This window comes from Poecilia latipinna, unplaced genomic scaffold (genome assembly GCF_001443285.1).
Source record: "Poecilia latipinna isolate Pla-1442-1.1 unplaced genomic scaffold, P_latipinna-1.0 Scaffold161, whole genome shotgun sequence".
NCBI lineage: Eukaryota > Metazoa > Chordata > Actinopteri > Cyprinodontiformes > Poeciliidae > Poecilia > Poecilia latipinna.
The window spans coordinates 327228-328742 of NW_015112777.1; the positions used below are offsets into that span (position 1 = coordinate 327228).

General features: G+C 41.2%; 1 protein-coding gene across 4 annotated transcripts in view; it reads left to right on the forward strand.

Moving 5' to 3' along the window:
- Positions 1-1515, forward strand: part of myb (v-myb avian myeloblastosis viral oncogene homolog) — a 12790-nt gene continuing 11275 nt past the window's right edge. For 3 of the 4 annotated variants that reach the window (XM_015029737.1, XM_015029738.1, XM_015029740.1), the window contains exon 1: positions 1-148. In XM_015029737.1, the coding sequence (XP_014885223.1) occupies positions 126-148 (23 nt within the window). In that variant the 5' untranslated portion in view covers positions 1-125. The remainder of the gene's footprint in view (positions 149-1515) is intronic. The other variant, XM_015029739.1, reaches the window with a different exon arrangement.

Below are 1515 nucleotides of genomic sequence, written 5' to 3' on the forward strand. Positions count from 1 at the left end.
CCCTGCTAGTCCAAGCAGTTTAAATTAATGTCAGTCTGCCTGATCGCAGTGAGAACAAACACGGCGTAGATAGCGAAAGTACACGCTCGGCGCAACCTGCTGCAAGCCGCTGGCTACATTTTACCATGACTCGGCGGCCGAAAAACAGGTAAAAAGCAGATGAACTATTATGAACTCTCCTTTCTTCTCACAATTTCCCTTGTTATGTGCAAGTTGTTCTCCATTTATTGCTGTTATTTCTGTGTGAAACCAGAGCGTTTAAAGCGGCATCTTTTCTACAGCGCTCACATGGCTTTTTCTTTTTTAAGCTAATTATCTGCTTTTTGTGCGACTTGTGTGTGAAAGCCTCTGTGTTTTCTTGGCATTTGTTGATGGTGAGGTTGTCGCGCTCGCGCCAATGACAGGTGGTGGTCATCTGGCATGTGCGCTCCTCACTGCTGTCAGTGACACACACACACGCTCGCGAGTTAACGCCACGCTGTGAGCGAGATGGTGCGTGGACACCGGTGGAGCTGCGCTGAATAATCGCCTAATACACTTAATTAAAACAGCCTGCTTGTCAATATGTCATTATTTAAACGGCAGAAGCCCATTTCGGATCTCATGTTTAATTAAAAGAAAAAGTTTTGAAGCGCAGCCATTGTTAAGCGCCTCACGGTCTGCTGACCAGTTCCCAGCGGTTTTACGAAAACTGTTACTTTCGTTTTTATGTTTTTCTTTCTGTAAATTACATTGGTATCTACTTAAGATGGCATTTCTAAACCCGGCTTGATTCAGTTTGCAAGTGTTATGCAGCATCTCTGAATGTGAGGAGCGCACTCAGCTATTTTGGAAACTGCGCTTTCACAGCGTCCTCTGCAGTACCTGCGCTACGTTTTTCACATATTACCCTATTCTATTTTCAGATAAATAATTATTCATGAATTGAATTGAATAGTTGTATAGAGTTTTCCCACATATTTATGCTGATTAACGTGTGTTACACTTGCATATGGAGAGTTTTTGTTCTGCTTTACAAGGTTCTTAGGTTTAGAATATTAACGTGAAAGCTGCATAGTTTAATTTAAACGAAATTGCAAAGATCGATTTTTTTTTAGTCAGCTTTACTTGTTCTATTGTGAATTGTCAACTAGCTCTATTATGCAATGCTCTTTAATGACACAGAAGTTTGTATTTATTGCTTCAAACAAAATCATAAACTAGTTAATCTTTAGGGTTTATTTGTGTACTTCTCAATAATGTTAATGCTGTTGATAATTCAGTCACATCTTATGGATTATGTAAAAAAAGAAGTGGAACGAGGAAGATAATGCACAATAAATACCCCCCCCCCCCCCCTCTCTCTCTCTCTCTCTCACACACACACACACACACAGTAGGATGTCTGGTCACCTGTTGCTCTTTTCCAAGCACCCTACCTGACTTCCACGTTAACACTGTTCATCAATCTGATTGGCTAACCAGTTCCTTGTGAGTGTGTGTGTGCATGTATGTGTGTGTGTGTGTGTGTGTGTG